The 19,991-nt window shown below is 31.5% G+C and overlaps 2 protein-coding genes and 2 long non-coding RNA genes across 4 annotated transcripts in view; 1 reads left to right on the top strand and 3 right to left on the bottom strand.

Annotated features, from left to right (window-relative positions):
- The first annotated feature begins 1,556 nt into the window (after window positions 1-1,556).
- On the top strand, window positions 1,557-3,973 carry LOC106104156. Its single transcript, XM_013284110.1, has 4 exons — window positions 1,557-1,735; window positions 1,808-1,876; window positions 2,177-2,318; window positions 2,475-3,973. Exons 1-4 carry the CDS (start codon window positions 1,640-1,642, stop codon window positions 2,651-2,653), a joined length of 486 nt encoding a protein of 161 aa, XP_013139564.1. The 5' UTR covers window positions 1,557-1,639; the 3' UTR covers window positions 2,654-3,973.
- Window positions 3,974-12,842: 8,869 nt separating this feature from the next.
- On the bottom strand, window positions 12,843-13,226 carry LOC106104169. Its single transcript, XR_001225656.1, has 2 exons — window positions 13,118-13,226; window positions 12,843-12,992 (listed from the first exon to the last, which is right to left on the bottom strand). It is a non-coding gene; the product is annotated as an uncharacterized LOC106104169 (long non-coding RNA).
- Window positions 13,227-14,549: 1,323 nt separating this feature from the next.
- On the bottom strand, window positions 14,550-15,213 carry LOC106104158. Its single transcript, XR_001225651.1, has 2 exons — window positions 15,174-15,213; window positions 14,550-15,029 (listed from the first exon to the last, which is right to left on the bottom strand). It is a non-coding gene; the product is annotated as an uncharacterized LOC106104158 (long non-coding RNA).
- A 2,046-nt stretch (window positions 15,214-17,259) lies between these two features.
- The window catches only part of LOC106104124 (proton-coupled folate transporter-like), an 8,736-nt gene continuing 6,004 nt past the window's right edge, over window positions 17,260-19,991 (bottom strand). The window contains exons 6-9 of the mRNA XM_013284075.1: window positions 19,392-19,493; window positions 18,805-18,942; window positions 18,263-18,346; window positions 17,260-17,617 (exon numbers count right to left, since the gene is read on the bottom strand). Of these exons, the coding sequence (XP_013139529.1) occupies window positions 17,295-17,617; window positions 18,263-18,346; window positions 18,805-18,942; window positions 19,392-19,493 (647 nt within the window). The 3' untranslated portion in view covers window positions 17,260-17,294. The remainder of the gene's footprint in view (window positions 17,618-18,262; window positions 18,347-18,804; window positions 18,943-19,391; window positions 19,494-19,991) is intronic.

The raw sequence follows: 19,991 nt of genomic DNA on the forward strand, positions 1-19,991 counted from the left end.
GGTGAAGGCACCCGGTGCCGGGGGCGGCGGATACCCTGCGTACGGAGGCGGGCCGCCGGGTGGTGGTACTGGAAATGTTTACATGGCACTTTAAACTCAACAGGTATTTACTGTTTTAACATTCGTCATCTATTTTATTAGTACTTCTAGAATTAACATGCAATATAAATTCACTTCGTTTACGATGGTCTAGATTGTCATATACTTAAATCACAATCTAATAAAAAAACAAATAAATAAGATTTCTAAACTAGACCGATCAATCTCTTGATCATGAGTCACGACTATTAAGTAATGAATAAGTAAACTCTAAGTAACTTTGCCATCTTTACACCACCAAAAAAATTAATGTATTTGTACTCACCATTTGACATGTTTACAAAATTAATACAAAACTGTTAAACAAATAAAACAGATTCAGGAACGCTGTATCGTCGGACACGACTTTATCTATTGTAGAAATGTTATCAACGCAAGAAATATATCACGCTTGGTGGACAGCTCGGATTGATTAGATAAATATAAAGCCAGATAAAAAGGAATGCATACTATTCGTTGAAATGTAATTATTTCAATTGAAACAATCATTGTTTTGCGCATTCCAGTTCTTCATTTATGACTAAAATAATGACGTAACCATACTGCTTTCTAAATGTAGTCATTTAATTTTTCTATTTCCTTTATATCAAATTGTAATGTCCAATATTTTCGATATCAATTACTTCTTGCACCAAACAATAGTTATTAATTCATTGGATCCACACGATATTTAAAAGATGGCGGTAGAGGCTATTAAAAACTCATTTACTATGTCGTAGTCACATATCAGATCAATTTTAACTCAATTATAAAATAATTAACAGTTGTTATATATCATTAGTTTTAAGGTTATAATTTAGGCATCGTGAATTACCTCCAAATTTTTTAATAACATTACGTTGCTTACTTCATTTGAATAAAGACGTGTAAGATGTTTTACAAATATTTCCGCTTTTACAATTTCCTTTATACTGTTTTCGGATTGAGAAAACCTTTTGATATTACCAACGAAACTAAAAAATCTATCTACAGACTATTGTTAGTACTATGGTCATTATTGATTATAGGTCTTACAACTTCTGGTTATTTCTTTTTTGTTAATTTTAACAATTATCTAGACCTGAAACATAATCTACCAGATGTTGACGGAATTAATAATTTAATAGTTAATATAATAATTATTGTTCTGGAATTATTAAGTGATGATGAAGTTTTTGTTCAGATTTATAATATTGTACGTAATATATTTTTTGGGCTCAAAATAGACAACGTTAGTGCTAGAATGTTCTCCTACAAATTGCATCTATGGATTGGATTCTTATCTGTATTGTTTTTAATTTCGATAATAAGTGAATTTATTTTTGGCTACCGTCCATACGTATTTATCTTCAAGATTCCTTTATTTTTGACTGTGACGCATTTAATTGTTCATCTGTGTCTTCTCCTAGCTTTTTTAAAGGCTATCAACTTTAAATTATCCCAAATATTAAGTTTTAATGAAGAAATGTGTACTGAAAACGTATCAATATTGAATGATGAAAAATTTACAAGAAAACGTTCAGTTGTTTATTTTTTAAAAGCGAAGATAACCTTTATTGAAATGAGTTCTGAGTATATTGATATAAAATCACTTTGTCATAATTACGACAATATTGCTACCTGTGTGCGTTTGTTGGAGATTAACCACGGTACTCAGGTAAATGATATTGTATACTATGTTTACTTTATAGCAATTACGAAGAAATAACCTATAATAAATTTGTTTTAGGTATTCTTTACTGTATGGTTAATGTTTTCAAGTGCAATCATTGGTGTTACAATAATAATTGTAATGGAGGTGAGATACATCATTTACTTAAATGTGGATAATGGTACAATGTTTATAAAAATATTAAAAAAAACTATAGAAAGGATAAATAATAGCAGGATAAGAAAATGCATGAAACATTATTTGCCTATCGTAAAACAGAAGGCGTTAATTATCAAACATGTTTTGTAATCACTTAATAAATTACTGTGTACTAAATTTACAGAATCTTACTTCATAGATGTTTTAATATAAACTATTAAAACTACTTAACAAACTTATTAAATCAAACTAACTATTAAACATACTTAATTGCGCTGAATATTGCAGAAAACCTCTTGGCTCGTCGTTGCGAAGGTTGCTCAGCTTTATTTATGGTACTACATATGCTGTTATGTTAATGAACAAATGACTAAAGAAGTCGAACAAACCGAAGTACTAATTATGAAATATCTGATTAATTTTAAATGTGGTAAGTTTTATGTTATAATACGTTAATATTATGTTAAAAATTTAGTAAACCACTAAATTTTGGTAGAGTCGAACCAATGAAAATAGAAAATTAGTTTATCTCTTATTCATCTTGTGATCCTTTTACATAGTTGATAAAAAGGTAGTAACATTTCAGATCAATCTAGAAGAAACCTGATGACGACGTTCAAACAGCTGGTCTCTACAAACCGGGTTCAGTTTACAGCGTGCAACTTGTTCCATCTCAACTACTCTAACATACTGCGGACCATCGTCAGCGTAATTACCTATAGTATTATACTCAATCAATTGTTTTGGAGTGGACAAAACAACTGATTTTCTCCTTACTGCTATCTTAAAAAAAATAAGGATATTTTCAATTAACAATTTACGACCTACTTAGTCGTGTATTCGGTGAAAAGTTTAATGTGGTTTTGCTGTTGTAATCAATACACAAAAGCAATTATGAGAAACATGTTGGATTTTGGGATGCACCTTTTATAGCACTTATACAAGGTACAATTTATATCGGTACATAGGAAGATATTGGCACTATAAGTTTGACTTTTGTTAGGTTATGTTTAGTATGTTCTCGAACATACGAAAGCCATTTTACGCATGTTGAAACTCCGGTGCTTTGCGAATTGATATTGAAGTAGTTATTTAAGTTAAGAGTGCGCACATCTTTGACTAAACTACGCACAACTGTTATGCGATTGTCGATTGTTTCGCAGTAAATGCAACTGTTTAGTTGCACAACTAAAAATGGAGTAGTGTGCCTAGTTGTGAGATTGTTTAGTTTCAGTTGCAGGTGTGCGCACGCTCTAAAAATGAGGCTAATGAAACAAATGACTTATTTGCATAAATATATTAAAGTTTTATACATTACATACAAGTTCAAATATAACTTTCCTAAAAAAACATAACATAATATAAAAATTACAATAACATTCTTCTTGCGTCCGCTGTATGCAGATATTAAATCTATGCTACAGGTTTAACTCTCGAAGCGAATCTTGTCCTCGAAGTGCTTTTACCAGAAATTGGTAAGCAAGGTTACTTAGTACTAACACGAATAGATTTTATTTTTGATTTTTCCTCAAAGTGTGCAAGTTTAGCAATAGAGGCGTGGTAGTTCATCCCATACTAGACGTATACTATACACGTATACTAGTCTAATGGCTCACTATTTATGTGGTGTGGTGGTCAGGCATTTGATCGTGTTCCGTTGTTAGAATCTGGCGGTGGATGAGGTATTTCGTACGGCGGCGGGTACGGCTTGCGGTCTTTGTTTTCTTTGGGAGCCGACATATCTGAAAAAAGGCATGTCATATTAATAAAAATAAATCAAACAATTTCCTTCTCATAAATGCAAACACTAACGGTGGTTAAAGTTACCTAAAAAGAAACAAAAACACACCCGTTTTGAGTAAATAAATTTTACGATTAATTACGATTTCAATTCTATTTTCTAAAACAAAATGACTACTAAGATTACTACCAAAGAGGTTAAACTTGTCAAAAAGGTAGAACTGGCCAAACGCACGTGACGCCTTAAAATAAAAGTGCAAAGCACATAAAAAATAACAACGGCAAAGAGTAGAAATGTACTTGTTTAGAGAAAAAAAAATCACTTTTTAATGAATTTCGATTAAATTAAGGTGTAATTATGGCAAAATATAGTTTTTGTGAAGTTTTTAACAAATTTGTAATAACCTACGGTTAATGTTTATGCCATTGCTATATGCATCTTCATCTTCATAATAGATAAATTATTACTCTTAGGTAAATTTTAATTACATTAAGGAATAAATGATATTAACTTGTCTAATAAACTTTAAATTACAGTTGGTTTTGTAATTACAGTTTAGAAAAAATAAAAAAGAATGTTAAACATTATTTACATGTGGCAAACTTTGCTATTTTTTTAAATATATGACCAACTATTTTACGCTAGAATCGGCTGCAGTTACAATTAAAAAAATCTTTACCTTTGAATATTTCTCCGAAGGTGCTTCTACAAAAGGCCTGCACGAAATAAAGTCAGCTTCGACTGTTCTGTTTATAAATACACGTAGAATGTAAGATTTGTTAAATTATCTGTCATCTTCCAAATGCGGAATTTCCACACTTGAAATTTGGGATTCACAATTGATATGATAATAGACGCAAAATAAATAATCGCATCTATATACAAGTAAATCGATATGGTTCGTCTGTATGTTCGTAGACTTTAGTTTAGTCTTGTTTAGTTTTAATTTAGGAAGATAGTAAAACATTAAAGAGTTAGTAGATTTTTATCCGATCAAAATCTTTAAGACTAAATAATTAAAAAATTAATAAACCTTAAACTGGAATCTGTGATTAAGTAAGAAAAATGAAAAAGTCTTTCGCGATATTTTCCAAATCTATTTCCTCTAAAAACATTATGTGTTCCTATTAAAACTTTTTGTCCATAACAAAACATTAAACAACTATTTTTTTGTTTATATAGATATAATTTATATGTGAAATATAACAGCGAAGACTGAAAACAATTCTAGTGATAGGGAATCCCACTTTATTATTTTAGGAAGTCATGCCATTCATCATATCTAGGAGATTATCTTAACAGACACTTCTCTTAGCTTTTTACGTCACAAAACGCCTACATACTGTATAGTACATCTTCAACAATTATTTTAATAGATGTAATTCGATAAAGACTTGATAAAGCAGATGCATAAAATAAATTAAGCGTTAAAAACAACGGTGTAATCGTTTCTGTTAATTATTTTTCTTTGTCAGGAAACATGTGAAATGTAACTTTGATGAAATGACGTAACGTATTCAGTAATTTCACTAATATTATAAATTTAAGATGGATGCATCTTAGAATGTAAGGTCCTGATCGGCTCAATGGATCTTGATATTTAGTTACACAGATAAGATTTAATATAATAGATACAAGACTTGAGTATTGATTTTTAGCCATAAATTACAAGCAACTGTTAGCTTTTTAATTATTTTTTATCCATTCTGTATTCTTAAAAGTTATTTGTTAATCTGTGCTATTTATCAATACATTTATCTTTATTTAAAACAACAATATTGTTAGGAAAATATAAGGAAACGAAAGGAATAGTGTTAATAAATAGTCGCAGTTTTACTAGTCGTCACCACGGAACGTTCGATATATTTGCGTTGTCGCATTGAAGTGCAGTTTGTGTGTTTTAAAGTAATTTATAATCATTGTTAATATGGCCGTCCGTCTATATTTTAAAGGAAGTCATTTGTGTCGAAATATCTAACACAACTATTTACTGGTTAACGAATAATTTTCTACTTAGGGTCACAGATTTCACTACTATTCTTACACCTCTGTCAGCCGTCATATCTTAATTTACTTCTTTCTGAAACATTAACCTTAGTGTGCAATGTAACTTTCTTCGTTTTTTTTTCTACAGTTGTAACAATCTACATTCTAACTCATTACCCTCTTGTTTGCTTTCCTTTCTTCAAACAACTTATCTTAAAAATCCATACCAAAACAAGTAATAAATTCTAGTGCCCTCTACGTTGAACATTTGGTAGCTTGATAGCATTACAGTAATAAATAACACAATCCTCGTAACGATATATGTAATATAAAGCCTTTTCAGCAATAGATGGCGCTAGTGATGAAGATAAGATGTATAAAATAAAAAAGTTTCATTTTTAATATTCGGTCGTCTCGAAATTAAATTCGAGTTTTACACAGTTCAAATTCAGACTATTTAAAATCATTATTCGATATAGTCCTTGTATTAAGGTTTTTTTTTAAATGTTTATCAAGTCAATAAATGTAAAATCTAAAAATAGTAACATTTGTCACTAAAAATAAAACAAATGAAAGTTTATTGTGCTATAAAATGTTATTGGAATCATTAGTTTAATCCCTTTTATGTAAAAGTAAATTTCGCACTTTTATTGTATAACATATCAATTCACGTGTTTGGACATTCTTATGATTGCGCAGAATTGACTAGACATACTATTAGCAAAACTTTGTGCACTTGCTGTAGCTCGCGACTTCGTCGACGCGAAATTTATGAATAGCAAAAAAATGACTAGCCTATATTTTGAATGGTAAAAAAATTTTTGATAACGGCCCAGTAGTTTTTTGATTTATTTTTATATTAGATATACATTTTTTTTATAAATACAAATCTTTCCTTTTTATAATATTGCTAGCTTTCGCCCGCGACCCCGTCCGCGTGAAATTAAAAAAAAAGTAAGTAGCCCATGTGTTCTTCCATATTATACTCTACATCTATACCAAATTTCATAGAAGTCCGTTCAGCCGTTTAGTATACAAACTCCGACAAACATCCATCCAACCATCTTAACTTTCGCATTTATAATATTAATAAGTTAAGTATGATTAGAGATTCATTTTGCCTAGTTAATATTTCCACAGTTGTTATACGTGTTACATAGGTGCAGTATTGTTATAACAAAAAACTCCTTGACTTTGTATTCGAGACATAACAGCGTTCACGCGTTGTTTTTTAACATTAGAGAGCAATTTAATTATCAGATAAATGAAATAACAGCGATATCGAAATGTCCTTTTTGATAATGTTATATCATAATGCTACTGAAGGGGTAATTATTTAAAGAAACAAAATGTAGTTTTTTTTTTAAACTTATTTATTAAAAAATATAAAACAAATTAACCAAGACTTAAAAAAATAAAATAAGTTAGTCGCAACATTTTGAGATTCGGTTTTAAAGAGCAAGTAGAGTCGTTAATTTGAATTTATAAAAAGCATGGATCGTATCGTTTTGTCGATGTCATGTTGGTCCTTTGTACTGAATTGCGTATAGACGCAGCAGACATTAAGCAAGGATTTTGCATGGGTGCCATAGGTGCCGTCCATTGGTGTGTCGGAGTCACCGGTACTGTACAGGGCGAGTACCGAACGTACGGTGGTGGGCCAAAGCAGGGGCTTGGTCCGACTGCATACTGCCTGGCTCTAGTTGTGTGGGAATTCATAGAACTCTGCATCCTGAAAGAAATAAATTATTAATTATTTTTAAAAGACTACGAAATTGCTAGAAATTTGTAGTTAGATATTTTAAACTAGAATACTAGGCAATAGACATTACCAGAAGTAGTTTTAAAAGACGCTGTCAAATAAGAATTTGTAAAATTTGAGAGTTATTTTTTGTAGAAATGTGATTAGTTATTAAAAAAGAAGTAGTTTTTCTACTTACTTTTCTTATGAATAAATCGCTTGGTAATAGTAAAACAAAAAAGAATCGATTTGTCTACTAGAAGAAGCACTTGTGAACTCTAGCGGTCGTATCTTGTACTACAGCACACACAACCGTATGAGCAGTATTTATACAAACGCGTTATCTGTAGAGTTCATCTGATCAACTTAGAAGCGTGTTCAGTGTTTATTTTAAGAACTTTATCAATCCAGAATAATCTAGGCTTAGCGATATAAAAGCTAAAAATAAAACTAATCACATTTTTATTGCGACTTTCTTCATTGTTATTAATCCTTATAGATAAGAATGATCTCGTAAACATTTTAATTTTTTTTGACGTGAAAATCCGATCAATTACATTTCATCAACTTTCCGAAACCATCGTCTGGTTGAAATTATAATAAATCGCCTTACATTAATGCAACGTACAAATCAATTATTTATCGAACTTATAGCGTTAATTATGTTACGTTTTTTGCATAAAAATGGCACTTTTAATAAACGCCTTTGGGAAAGACAAATGAAATGGGTGGTTGTTAACCATAAGACGAAAGGCGGATAAAACAATAAAAACTTTTTGTTTGTTGTAAAATTTTGCCTTTTTTGTACTTGTTCATTGTGTAAAAGAGCTTTGAATCTGATCTGGTGAAAGACCTTTTCCAGATATTATAAAAACTTAACCATATCGACATGGCAACAATTATTACATTCCGACTTATTTCGTAATTTCCGCTTTCATTTAAAATGATATCGGAAACGGCAAAATAGCATCGTTCAAAGATTATAGATTAATCAGTGAGTAAGAAATAATCGTTCACTTATAGTTAAGGATCACGATAAAGTACAATTCCTTGTATTATTCACATACGTAGATAAAAGACAATAATAGTTTGGCAGATACTAAATGTGAGTCATGTGTGTTGGTAAGTAGGTTATTGTTTCCAAATGATGCAATTTAACATTTCTACGCATCTAACACCGCACGAGTCACTAACCGTGATGAACCTGCCTCCAATTAGATCTGACGCCTCTTGTAGACTATGAGTTTTGAGTAGCAAATGTCAAGTAAAGTAAGTGTATTCAAAAAGGATATATTCTTTAGAAGTTACCACTTATATTAAAAAGAAAACAACGTTATTAAATATCTGTTTCACATTTATTTGTATTCCCATATTTGAGTGTTTAGTCACATTTCGTGTAGAGCTGGTAATAACAGATTATTGTTACATAATTTTCAATTTAAAACCTTGGATCATAATTATGAAATGCTCTAGGATTTTGTGCTCTATGACTATGTCTGCGTTCATTAGTTATGGTGAAGTTAGGAAAGAAACTGTTCCAATCTGTTCCGTTTAGCGTTGGAGAAAAAAGTGTCGCTAGTTTCTTGCCAGTTGATCCCTCTGATTTTCTTCGGATTTCACTAATTCTTACTTGTGGTACTTGTAAATGTTTCACTGGTTCCCGTGGCATTCTGGAATGTTTATTTTGATTTTTAATATCAATTATTATGTATTGAAACACCAAGCTTTACGCGAATCACGCACTCAACTGCTATCTACGAAAATGATATGTGATATGAGTGCTCACTTTAAGTCATGAGCGCATTTGTTTTGATGAGGATTTTCCTGTCATGTGGTTATTTTGTCCGTGTTTGGATATTGTCTTTGGGCCGTCATCCTATCACTACATGTACGTGCTTGCACATCCGTCCACCAGCGACTAACGAAATAAGCAAAACCAACGTAAGAAGGTCTATTGGTATATTGTGATGTTAACCATTTTTTTCGAATTAACTTGCAAAGCTTGTTGTTAATTTATCCAAATTCGAGTCTTACTAATTATTAAAAAACATTATAAAAGAAAAATGTTTTTAACAATTATATATGTTAAAAAACATTTTTCTACTTACATTTTTCCAAATCAAGTAGTTAAATTATGCCGAAGAAATTTTGTAATTAGTAACTATATAAGAAATAAACAATTTTAACACTAACTTTAACCAATCTGCGTATGTTTAAAGTTTAAACCACAATAAATACAACGAGATAAGATTGCGATTTATATAGAATGGTACATACATGCTTATTTATATTATCCAGCGTTTTATCATTAACATCAATTTCAAGGACATTGTAGGGATAAATATATACTTAAGTATCAACAGGGTAATTTAAGTTGCATTGCTTAGTAAATGATAAAATAGTTTTGATAGGGGTCGTACAAGTTAACTTCCATTCTTCCATTGAAGACACCAAGACTTGTAACCAATTTGGAACGTTGTTTTATTTACGTACTTCTTCTATTTTGCCAAGGTTAAAGAACAATTTAATAAAACATAGTTCCTTTTCGAAGAATGAGCAGTAATAAATAAAAAAAGGGTTTAATAAATAATTATAACTTTAATTAAGCTAATAAATTGAGATTACAGTTCTTATGAATAATACAAAGATATGTTTATAAAAAACAAGGACAGAAACGATTTTGATTTCCTAAATTTGTTCTTCTTATTGAATTATGAATCGCAGCAGCGGAGACGAAGCAAGAGTTTTGTCCTTGTGTTGTTTGTGCTGGAGGTCCAAAACAAGGGCTTGGAGATGCAGAGATCTGTACAGTCTGAGAGTAGACTGGGCCTGTGTTATATCGTTGAAAGCCTGGCCCGAAGCAAGGGTCAGGTCTTACTGAATGTCTATTGGCTGAAGGACGAGAAACCGGAAAGTACATCCTGCAATTAAATTGTTAACATTTTTATTACATTACTTAACTTTACTTTTATGAATAGAATAAAATAGGCGAAGTATCACTTATATATGCGTACTCACTTGGATTTAAATTAAAACTGAATAAATTCAATCTAGAAACTTGCTCTTAGAGTCACACAAAACTCAACAAACTATGGACCTTTCGAGCTTTAGCGGATGTCTCTTGTATGGCAGAAATAAAGTACAGACCAGTATTTATACAGACATATTATCAGTCGCACAATCTTACAAAGCTGATCTGTTGCGAAAATAGAATTAATAATAATAATACTGAAGTTAAAAATAAAACAATTGATCATTTCTTTGTTGTTCTTTTGTTATCGGGTAAACTAATAGGTGACAATATTAGTAACGAGTTCATAATTCAATGTATCCATTTTCTACGTGCATTTGCACGCTTAAAAATCAACCTATCGTGTATTGTGCATCTTACAGCAAATATACCAAAATTTATCAAATTTTTAAAGTTACTTTACTTTACGTAGCTATTTTTAAATCAAACTTACAAGTTAGTTGGTAGTTTGTTCAATTCGATATAGTCAAATCGTAACTTTTTGTATTTCATAATAGCTATCTTAGGTTTTTTTTAGTATAACTATCAAATGTTTCAAGATTCATAATATATCGGATAAGATAACATTCGCCGTTATTTTCAACGATAACATTCGAGGAAAAAATTTAAAACACCAAAAAATATCAATTATGAATAATCATTATTTTTTGTAAATTATCTTGTTTATCTGAGTGTTTCTAGTAAAAACTTTAATTATCTCGAATCATAGTGTTTAATTTCTCATAAATAAAGTTTTGGTAAAGATTAATTTTATTTGGGAATTAGGATTAGGATAAATAACTTTTCCAAGTATAACTATTTCGTCTACTTATAATAATACCCTAACTGTACCCGTGCGGCTTCATCCGCATGAAATTATGAAAATTTTATTGTTTACATTCGTCAAATTATCAACAGCAAATGACAAAAACGCATAACATGACAAATCTTGGCAATCTTCCTTCCTTGATGTTGGCAGCAACTTATGGTATTTTTCCCACATTAAGATTTTCCCCCCTACGTATAATGGCGTGAAAATATATAGCCTAAAGCGTGATAAGAATAGAGCTTTTTATTAAAAAAAGAATTATTCATAAAAATGTTGTAATTGCTGACATCTTAGGCAACAAAGAAGTGTGTGTTTACGATTTATTATAATAGTATAGATATACAGAATTATTGATAATTTAACGTATTCCCGCTAAGAGGTAATAGAAGGGTTCATTTATGATAATTTTGACCCCCACGTGCATAATTTTTGAGTAATCATGATTTCAAGATTTTTCAAATCAAGTCGAAAATGCAACTTCAACAATTTATTTAAATTAAACTATCAATTACAACTTATTTTTTTCTGCAGATTTATAAAAACTATTAAACACTGGTTATTTTACGTTATAAAAACATCAGCTATCTGTCAAAATTAAAAAATGCAAATTAAAAAACCATTTTAGTTACTTCAAAATTTTTCGAGATTCTCATCATTAAAACGTCTCAAAAACAAAAAAAATTATTTCTCTCCACAACAAGATACAGCAGGCACTATAATACATTTCACGTAGTTCTATACTAGTTTAACGTAGGTGTATATTTTAAAACATAATAAGATAACATTTATCTAGTAGAAGCCCATTATTTTGATGCTTTCTTTTCCCTTATTTTTAATTAGGACTTCAGTTTGTTAGAACATGTCATTTTGATGCTATAGTAAAAGACGTCTCATGTTTAACAGCGCGAAATGATTGATACTCTTTGAACGAATAAAGTTACTGGCCATTAATAATTTTGAATACTGGCTGAATGTGCATCGGGCATTATTGATGTCAAGTTGGCGATCGAATGACAGATGACAGTTGTATTTGAATGGAACGATGAGCTTTGTAATTGTAAAATCAATTGGTTAACATGTAAATCGTGTTGTGCAGTTTTCATTAATGATGGTAGTCAACAAAGGTTGGTGTTTTTAATGTTACACGATTGCTTTTTTTATCTCCGACATACGCACACTCACAATTGAGTATAGTTACCGTGTATAAGTTCTGCCTTCGGAATTGAATTCTACAAACCGCTCGTCACTCTGACATGTTTTTTTTAGCTTTTTCTACAGTTTATATCTTTATAAGTGAGTCTGTTACTGTCATTGTTCTACGATAGAGTGATGGTATAATATATACAAGAATGTAATAAAATTATCGGTTTATGAAAAAATAATACATTTTGTTAAGGATCACGAAACACCATCGATAAAATCGTTAGTGTAGTAAATAAAAAATAAAAATACATTTGTATGGCAGTATATTATTTAATTTTATTAAAAATTTAATTACTTAAATATTACAAAGCCTTAAGGTAATGAGATTCTTCTAAATAATGGGTATGACTTATATTCTAAAAGCACGGTCCAAATCTATTAGGCCCCTGAGGCCTCGCCGGGGGTCTCCTTAGACTGGCGGCTGATACTAAACAGGTGTTATTCGTTGGTAAATTTGAGCTCATGGGTGCAGGGCCGAAGCAGGGAGAGAACCGTTGTCCTTGAGGGGCACAAGGGTTAGGTGCCACTGGAGATCTATTGGGCCCAAATACAAATGCACAGGGCATACCGTTAGACATGGGGTTGCGTTGCATCCTAGAAAAAAAATTGAAATTAGTAAATATTCTGTAATATCCAATTGTTTTAGAAATTCATTAATAACATAACATATTGCTCTAAAAATCTAATATTGAGAATAGAAGGCGTTACTTTACACTTACTTTTTGTTATAATAAAATCCGTAATTTGCAAAGAGCGCTGCTTGCTACGTACAACAGAAGCTTGTCACAAAACTGTCATGTGTAGTTTTTTTGCTCAGTATTTATACCTCACCTTATCATGTTTATATTTATAATCTGATGTCTGTTTCCGTTATGATGTTTCTAAAAATAAATTGTTCTGAAACAAAAATATCGCATTAACATAATCCTCAGTGATAAAATAAATATGGTTATAAATAGATTGAATCGATTGTTTCGTACGTCTGAAGTTCGTTACTAAGCGATGATATTCAGGAATGATCGTTTTCCTCTGCGTTTTTTTCATAACAGTACATTACACAACAACTGTATCATAATGTGTAATTTATTGATTATCTTCAATGTGGAATATTTTGGAACGACGGTTATCAGTTGGCTTGTTTAATTACATAACCGAAATTGCATACACAGGCTAAAACAGAACTGAAAATATTGAATAGCCAGAAAAAAAAACATAAAAAAAGTATATTTAGATGTTAGAAATAGCACTTTTCAAACACGTACATGTTCACTATCCCTATAACCCAATGTTTTAACCCAACGCGAGGGACGGTAATTTGGTCTTACACGAGAGGTTAAATAATGGAAACAGATTAAATAAACAACTAATGAAATCTATTACTCATTTTTTAATTACGCCGCAATGCGAGTGTGTTACAACGTGACCGTTGTTTTGGTAATTCATCATTTTTTTTCTTTGTTTTGTATATCGCAAGAGATAATTATTTTCTTACATGTAATTTATACGATAGACTAGTATCGGAATATCGATTTTTTAATGGGCGGCGCTATGCTATTTGAGACTATAAGCAGATACCCGATACTTAATACACTCAAATGATAATTTTAATAGTTTTTGAAACATTTTGTCAGCCTCTTGATATTTGGCGAAGGATAAAACAAAACAAAAATAATGTCTCTCTGATGCACATAATTTTACGTTCCTTTTTTTTTAAGTGTCTGCTACTATAACTTGAATTCTCCACCGTAATCCTGATAGCCTCAGCGTTTTGTTAGATTGTTACATGAAATTTTGCTAATGATCACGTTGATGTCACATTAAGCGCTTGTGACAAATATCAGTATCAAGATATCGTTTTTATATCGTTTATACTGTAAATTATTAAAAATGTTATAAATGCGAAAGTTGAGGTAAGTGGATAGAAGAATGGAAGTTTGGTATCTTTCGAACGGATCTCAATGAAATTTGACACAGGTATAAAGCAAAGTCTAGAATAACACAGCTATTTACTATATTTTTAGCTCTTCGATATGCGGGAAGAAGCTTGTATAGATATATTTGCATACAGAATGATACAATAACATGACAGTCACTCCATAATAAGACACAAGTCGCTACCTACGCTCGTGGACAATTAAAGGTAGGTACAGGTATGAAGCATAATATTAATATAAAAATACTGGATCAAGTATCATAGATTATATTATTGGTAACAGATATTTAACATAACAAATTCTCATCGTTTATTGTTTGCAAAAAATATTTATAAACAAATATTTATTTAAACTTTCAGCTCATATGGTAAATGTATGATAATTTACAAAACAACCGAGACGGACGAGACAAGTCGAGATTCCTAATTACAATTATAATTAAATTTTATAATAGTTTTAGAAACAGGGTCCGTATCGAGGTGGTAAATTAGGGTCTTGATTCGGTTTTCTGAGTGTCGGTGCGGGGGCGAAGCAAGGGTTGGATGTGAAGGGTTGTCTCGCCGGTGCCGCAGAAGGTCCAAAGCAAGGTGATAGCGGGTGCTGTCTTGGCCCGAAGCAGGGATTAGGTCTTGAAGAGAAGACACCGGATTGCACAGGGGCACCTGGCACGCGAGGATCCATGTTGGGGCGCTGCATTCTGTGAACAATAAATTTTATTTAAATTTTTCCACATATTGCCGTAAAAGCACCGTTACTCATTAGACTGAACTGAGTGATTGGAACCATAAATCAAATCTAATTGTTTTAATTTTAAAATGAATTATAGGCTTTCAATACTTACATAATTAATTTTATTGATTGTTGGTTTTATCACTTGAAAGTAATTAAACACATGAAAGTAATTAAAAATATGAGCAATAAATTCGCGTTGCGTGTTTTTATACTTGCATCTTATCTGATCTAAACACAATCTGATCGTATGTTTCCGTTGATTCGACGCCAAATTGACATAAAAAGAGATTTGCAATAGTGATAAAATTAAAAATGCCTAAAAATAAATCAAAGCATGTGGTTTATCTCATCACGTCAACCTAACACGTATCAAATTCTTCATGTCACTCGATAAACAATATTAAAATCTGTAGTAATCCTTATTGGCGTGTAATTTAAGTATGCACGTATAATAATAATAGATATAAAGCCGAAACTTCAGTCTTAGTAACTCATCTCTCAGCCTATAACTTTACTGTTGTAACGGAACAGTTGTACTGCATATAACTACATAATTGAAATTTACTCGATTGTACACATCAACTGATAGATAAAAAATTGCCTACGCTCTTAAGTTTCGACTCTTCATTATTAATTTTTTCATGCTGTAAGCGAAATGATTCAAGGACTGTCTGTAAAAAGAAGATATTGTCTGAAGAAAAAATTGTGAATATATATTATAGATAATTTTAAAATCAAAACTCTGTACAATTTAATAGCAATCGAGTATTTTAATTGGCAAGCGATAATTGATAAATGCAGTAATCCTTATTTGTGTCGATACGGATCTAAATACTGATACTCGAAGCATTAATTATACCTAAAATAACAGATTTTATAGCATTCAACCATGAATTACAACAAAAGCAATTGTACATACATAGTTATATTTCATTTATTACAAATACTTTTGTCTTTTAAGTAGTTTAAATTACAATTTTTTAATACTTTTTTTTTAATTAGTACCATTAGGATACAACATGTAAAGGATTTTTCGATGTATCTCGTAACATTCCCACATCTGGTGCTAGTATCAATGATTGATTTGTTAAAGTTGTCATGTGCATTTTAATGAAGTAATCTGATGACCTTATACATGATTGATTAATTCTGATTTATTGGTGTTAAGCTTTTTTTACTTCAGAAATTTATCGCGTGGCAACTATTTGGTGGTTGGTCATTATCTTCCACGTTTTGGTACTTTACGATTGGATTTAATTGGTTTTGGATTAAATAAATTAGTTACCTTTTTGTTCACTGTGCACTGTGACTGTTGTGACGTCACAGGACTTATAAAAATAGAGAAATTGACACGAAGGGATAGTATGATTTAACAAATATGATAAAAACATTTTCAAATATCACAAAAATCCATTAAAACACACCAGATATGAATTATATCAGATTAATGCATCAACTTTATCACGCGAATATAAAGAAAATGTTTATAGAATGTTCTTATTCTAAAATTTTCCACAATTTTTTACAGTGGTAGAGCCCGCTTTAACATCTTCGCACGAATGGGCCGGCTCGCCCGGTGTAATACCACGACCACACAGAAAACAGACGTGAAGTGGAAGAAATTCTGCGTTGCGTCTGATGAGTGTAGTGCCGGAGGCCTAATTTTAGTCCCTTCCCCTTTCCACCGTTTTCTTAAGAGAAAAGGATGGGAAGGAAAAGTGGATTTGACGGTGGAGGAGATGCCTATGCTTTGTCATGAAATGTCCTCTTTATGTGCGTCTCCTCCTCCGTCAATGAAGGGTAGGCAACGCATCTGCAATTGCGGATGTTTATGGGCAGCGGTCGCTTTCCATTTCGGTGGATTTAGGTGGCCACTTGCTCATTTGCCACCTTATATTGTAAAAAAAAAACTTTCCACAATACTAATAATAATGGCAAATTTGTAAATTTTTACTTTTAAAAGATGTCACTGTAATGCTTGGTGTGATAAAGTAGGGCATTATTCAGAACATTCAGCCCGTTACAGAATCCTGGATGGAAATGTGGTATATAATTGCAATATTTTTACTTTTCTGATTTTCGATGCATTTTCTTTGATGCATAAAGATTTAATCGACAGTAACTAGTTATTATTTCGTTATCCAACTGCGGCATCTTAAATCAATATAGGTTATAAATAAAAGTACATGTTTTATAAAAAATAAATTTAATATAATTCGATATAAATTACCTACACCTTATTAATAACAGTCTCATCTCCAACTACTTGCGTTCCGTTTGGTTCTTCTTTAGGAGGAGATTCGTCCTTTTGTTTAGATTTACCCAATTGTACAGAAGCATTATTTTCAACTTGAGCTAAGTCTTTGGTTGTTTTGATGCCCAGTCTTCTTGTTAGCGCATACGAAAGCAATTGGAAGACAGCTAGTATGATGCCGGGTATCAGCCACGCGTCAGGTCTTGTGGCTACTGTTTTTGTGTAGAGCAATGAATACAGAGGCGACGAAAACGTCTGTGTTGCAGATTCCATTGCACCTAATACACTATATATTTTACCTGAAAATATTAATTTGTAAAGTTACTACCGTATTGAATTTTTTGATCACCTTGTCGCTTTAGTAGCTTTAGTGAAAGAAATCTGTACTAAGTGAATGTGGAAGCAACCTTTAAATGATTTAGAGTTAGTCATTGAAATCTTTGCAGCATTAGATGCATGCAAAGTTAAACATCACATTAATCTCAAAGTAAAACTGACTCATTCATTATGTCATCTGCGCTGAAATTAAAATTGCATTCTAGATAACTTTTGGTTATGTTACATCGTGGACTAACTGCGCAATATAATAATGTTTAAGTGATAATTTTTCAAACAACGTAATATAACTATTAAGGTTATGGTTAATAACAGTTGTGGTTTTTGTCAATTAAGGTACGTGATACTTTTTCTTATTATAATGTGATAGAATAAATTATTAACCGCAAGAGTTTTGACTGACAGTGATATATACCTATAAGACGTATTTCTATATAGCTATTTTTGTCGAAATTTGCAAAGTTACTTATAAAAGTTTACCAAGCAAATCAATAAAATAACTAATAACTATCAAGCCAATTATGTTAATGTTATCACAACATTTTTCCATGACCTTTTATAAAGTTGTAGTTATACTGATATTATTAACAAAACATTGTGTTCAATACCTTGTTCAGTGGGTAATATCTGTCTGTTGAGAATTGGCCGCTGCACGACTTGAGATCCCTGCGCTATTATACCGATCAGAGGAACTGTAACAGAAAACAAATGATTACTGCAAGCTTTTACAAAAAAGGCCAAACGATATTTATTATAAACTATATGTTCCCTTCTTCATCCGCATGAAATTAAAAAAAACTTTATTTTGTTGTTTTAATTTGTCAAATTATCAATTGCAAATTTCAAAATTTTCGTTACCATAAAAACCTTGCTTCCTCAATGTTGGCAGCTTATAGTTTATGGTCGCTTTCCCACATGACAGTTTGGTTTCAATTTGTTTACCCCTTAAGTTCAATAGGGTGAAAATGTATAGCCTAAAGCGCGTCGTACGTGTAGAGTTTTTATTAAAGAAATAATTATTCAAAAATATGCTGTGATTGCTGACATCCTACGTCACAAAGTAGTGTGTGTTTGCGCTTTATTACATTACTTAGTATAAAAGTATAAATTAGTTAAAAGATTAGCACAGGTTTGTCGTAGTTATACTTACGAAGAAATACGACTAGTGTTGTGGAAGCGGCCATAAGACCCGATGTTGCGAGCATGTATGAAGTGCAGCTCAGTACGCCCACGACTTCGTCTGATAGACGCAGGCGTCGCTTCAATACTGTTAGAATTAACAGTGTGCCTGAAATAAAAATAGTAAGAATAGATTTGGTACTACGTTATTATAGCACGTTGATTTGGTTGTCCTTTCAAGTCATGTTTACAATCAGCGGTCATACGAATTGAGGTTTGGAAAATGAACTCTGTTTTCCGATATCGAAAGTTCTGAGCTCTAAGTGCAATAGCTGACAATAATATGCGTCAATATACAGAATAGGTTTTAAATTAAATGATTAAATCATACTAATACTATAAATGTGAAAGTTTTGATGGATGTTTGTTAGAGTTTGTAGCCTAAACGGCTGGACGGATCTGGATGAAATTTGGCATAGCTGTAGAGGATAGTCTGGAAGAACACTTAGGCTACTTTCTTTTGTTTTTATTATTATAATATCACGCGAACGGAGTCGCGGGCGGAAGCTAGTATGATATAACTACTTAAATGTTTGAAATGATTGTTCACTAACTTACCAAGGAAACTGACGATATTCCTGTATGCGAGGAAGGATCCGAACATGACGTCATCCCAATGGAACTTGTATCTGTAGAACATGTAGGAGAGCAGCACCTCCGCTGTCGAACAAAACACGTACCATTATTACTACAAATCTCAAAGCAATAAGAACAAAGTATACTAGTTAGTGATTCACGCTAATTAACAATATAAAAATCCTGACGTGGAGGCGTTTCAATCGGCTTCTAATGTACGCAAAGGTTATATTAATTCTTTATCGTAATTAGTAGAAAGAAAGTTTTTCTGCAGTATTTTTAAAATTGCAGGTCAGTTTATAAAATTTCTGTTTATTTTTAAGTGTAACTGCGAATTTTTACTGATGTGTTTTTTATTTTAAAAGATTGAAAGAATGAAATGCCTCCTAGATGATAACCCTCGTTTGAGTATTCTAAATGTTTCTTTACTGTTTTAAAAGAACAATTATCTATGTTTTTAAAATAAATGTAATTTTTTTTAAGTAAGCACTTTATAAAATATTCCTTAAAGAGAATATCAAATGCTTTGAACTGGCGAGCGAGTGCGAGCAGCCAGTTTGACCTAAATCCAGTGTAATGGAA

Source organism: Papilio polytes, unplaced genomic scaffold, assembly GCF_000836215.1.
Source record: "Papilio polytes unplaced genomic scaffold, Ppol_1.0 DF823691.1, whole genome shotgun sequence".
Taxonomy (NCBI): domain Eukaryota; kingdom Metazoa; phylum Arthropoda; class Insecta; order Lepidoptera; family Papilionidae; genus Papilio; species Papilio polytes.